Consider the following 3093-nt stretch of genomic DNA (forward strand, 5'->3'; position numbering starts at 1 on the left):
TCAGATCAACTAACCCTTGAGGATTCAGTGTTCCAAAACAATGATGAGTTCTTTGGAAGAACAAGTTCATATGTTGATCTTGTGAATTTGTATTCTCCAACCTTGACAAAGGCAACTTCTCCAGTGTTATCCATGTGCCAATTGAGGATATCATAATATCCGTTTTCTATCTCTCCATTGTAATTAAACTGTATTTTTCTTCCATCATGGGTAGTAAATTTTAATTTGCTTATGTATGTAAGTAGCTAATAAGTATGAGCAAGAAACATGGAAAAATAAAGGAAATCAATAAATAAATTAATAAGTAATTTGAAAAAAGTAATTTAAATATTTAGAAAATAAAGATTTATTTAAAAAGTAGATTGATTTCATATGTAATTCATATGTAGTTCATAGTATGCTCTTTTCTAATGAAGTTTTTGTTACTAGTTCTGATATCCTCTAGCCACAAGTGGTAAATAAAACAGAAAGAATGGGGCTGGTGAGATGGCTCAGTGGGTAAGAGCACCTGACTGCTCTCTCGAAGGTCCGGAGTTCAAATCCCAGCAACCACATGGTGGCTCATAACCATCCATCCGTAACAAGATCTGACACCCTCTTCTGGAGTGTCTGAAGACAGCTACAGTGTACTTATATATAATAAATAAAATAAATCTTATAAAAAGAGATACTTAAAAAAAAAACAAAGAATGTCTTGGTAAATTGATATGTGCTGTGCATGTAATGTACATACTGGGCTATAAAGGTTTTTAAAAAATGGAATCTAGCCTATAAATAATTTCACCTTATTATTTTATTACCATGCCTACATAATAAATTATTATAACTCAATAAAGTATTTTAGACATACTATGTTAAAAATTTGTGAAATTTAATTTTACCTTTTCCCCTCACTTTTTGACTCTGTACAATTTTAATGTGCCATTATTGTATGTTACATATGTATATATTTGCTAGTATAAAATAAACTTATATTAAGATTTTGCAGTATAATATCTCTGTATCATGAGTCAGGAGAATGTTTAGAATAATTTCATTCCGCTTATCCAACTTTCCATGTGTAAAGATACGAAAGTTCACAAGTGTTTCCTTTTTTGAAAATCTCAGTCTAGTACAGAGACTGGATAATCAAGCTCTAAAAGTAAAATTCAGTAAGATTATGTTGCTGTTGTGTCACAGTTTCCTTCCAAATTCAATCATTTCATCCTTTCAGGGAAGCTCTTTAAGTAGTAAGGTAAATACCTCAAAATAGCTTTAAGAAGTCCATGAAACAGAGCAGATTCACTAGAAAGCACCNTGACAGAGAAAGCAAGGAAAGATGAGAGTCCTCAGAGTGTGTTAAAGTGTAAAGAAGAATCAGACAAGACCAGATGCAAAGAAGACTGTGAAGACCATGCTGTCCATCTGCTGAGGAGAAACAGACACCAACTGGGCTGCCTGGATGTTATTTAGAACAACTAGCAAAGGACACACCTTTGAGCTGCCTGAAAGCTCTTCTTAAGGTTCAAAGGATTTTGTGAGCTGTCACCCATGCTGTGGTGGCCCTGGGTGTTGCATCTCTCCTANAGTCNTGTCTGCTCCTGGACATAATTTCTTTAAGTTACCCCTAATAAAATCATTGCTTCACTGAGTTGGTCTTTGTTGGTGTCTAAATGTGTGTTTGGGACTCCTTATTTATGGTGAGTAGACATGTGTGTTGCATCTCCACAGGAAATATTTTGTCACAACTCAGTTGGTATTGTAGAAAGAATGTTGAAAAGTGATTAGAGGAGGTAATGGCTGACTGACTTAGGAAAACGTAAATTCTTCATTTCTCAGAAAAAGTACACTTTAGTTGGGTTATAAAAAATTAGCATGACATTGCCTAGAGAGTATGCTTCTGAATTGTAAGCCACCTTTATGCAGAAATGACCATGGCTAGTGGTACATTAGTGGTATATAGTACATCAGTTCATTCGACTGAAATTAAATATGTAGGATCAAAGAGACACTGAGAATAATCCTTTATTCTCAATGAAAAACAACCTTTGTCTAACTCACACCTTACCTCATTAATTTTAGGTAGGTAAGAAAATGCTTTCTTTAGCATAAAGGAAATCCATCACACAGGTCATATCCATGATCTTCACCTGCCCTTACTGCGGTAGTTAGATTTCTCAAACAGGGATCTAGTGAGTTCAGAAGCTCTCCACANACCAGCAAGACTGAGATTTTGAGTCTTTTGGTTCTGTTAAATATTGTGACCACAAACATAAATTTAACCAACATTGTTTCCCTTCTTTGTAAAGAGAAGATTATTATTCTTCCTAATCTTTATAATAGAGATTAAGGCTACGTACCTGAAAGAATTTACTAACTGGATATATTAAAGTATTTTAGTTAACATCTACTACTTTTTGTCACCTGGCCTCTTGTTTTATTCTGACGCTTTTCTTTTCTATTCTCAATTCCCATAAAATATAGATAAAAAATCATGAAAATATAACACTTATGTTTACTCCATGGAATTTTCTCCCTACTGCTTATCAATAGTCAAGCAAATACATGGTCAAAGGCTTCCACAGTTCGAAACTTCCCTAGATCAGTCTTCTTGCAGTTTCACTTGTCTTAACATTTTGGAAGATAGGACACATTTCTTTAATATAATATAATTCTCAAGAATTCAAAAATGCTAGGTGTGCATTATGTATGGCCCTATTCCCATAGACCAATGTAAGGCACACAGTGCAGACTTTCTCAGGAAGAGAATGACGAAAAGGAACAGAAGAAGTCAAATAAGGAGAAGACAAAAAGGCAGAGTAATTTAGAAATATCCATGTATATAATAGAATAACACAGGCTTTGTATTCTTGTCTATTGGTAATATAATCCTGAAACAAGTAAATACTGGGTATTGCTTTGGTTTCTTATTTCTTTTCTTTTCTTTCTTTCTTTTTTTAATACTCTATATTGACAAATTTACCAGCTTTTTAGATTCACATAATGAAGAGTGTTACTTGGGAGACCAAGAACAAGCAGCACCAAATTCAATGTGGGCCAACTTGAAAATGAAGGTTAAGTGGAAATGCAAGGGTCCCACCCATTGTGGACTCT

General features: G+C 34.1%; 1 protein-coding gene across 1 annotated transcript in view; it reads right to left on the bottom strand.

The window, feature by feature from the left end:
• The window catches only part of LOC110315298 (vomeronasal type-2 receptor 1-like), a gene marked incomplete at both ends in the record, with an annotated part of 13291 nt that overhangs the window by 6138 nt on the left and 4060 nt on the right, over window positions 1-3093 (bottom strand). The window contains one exon of the mRNA XM_021189384.1: window positions 15-247. Within this exon, the coding sequence (XP_021045043.1) occupies window positions 15-247 (233 nt within the window). The remainder of the gene's footprint in view (window positions 1-14; window positions 248-3093) is intronic.

The sequence above is a fragment of the Mus pahari genome, unplaced genomic scaffold, assembly GCF_900095145.1.
Source record: "Mus pahari unplaced genomic scaffold, PAHARI_EIJ_v1.1 scaffold_11576_1, whole genome shotgun sequence".
NCBI classification, from domain to species: Eukaryota; Metazoa; Chordata; class Mammalia; order Rodentia; family Muridae; genus Mus; species Mus pahari.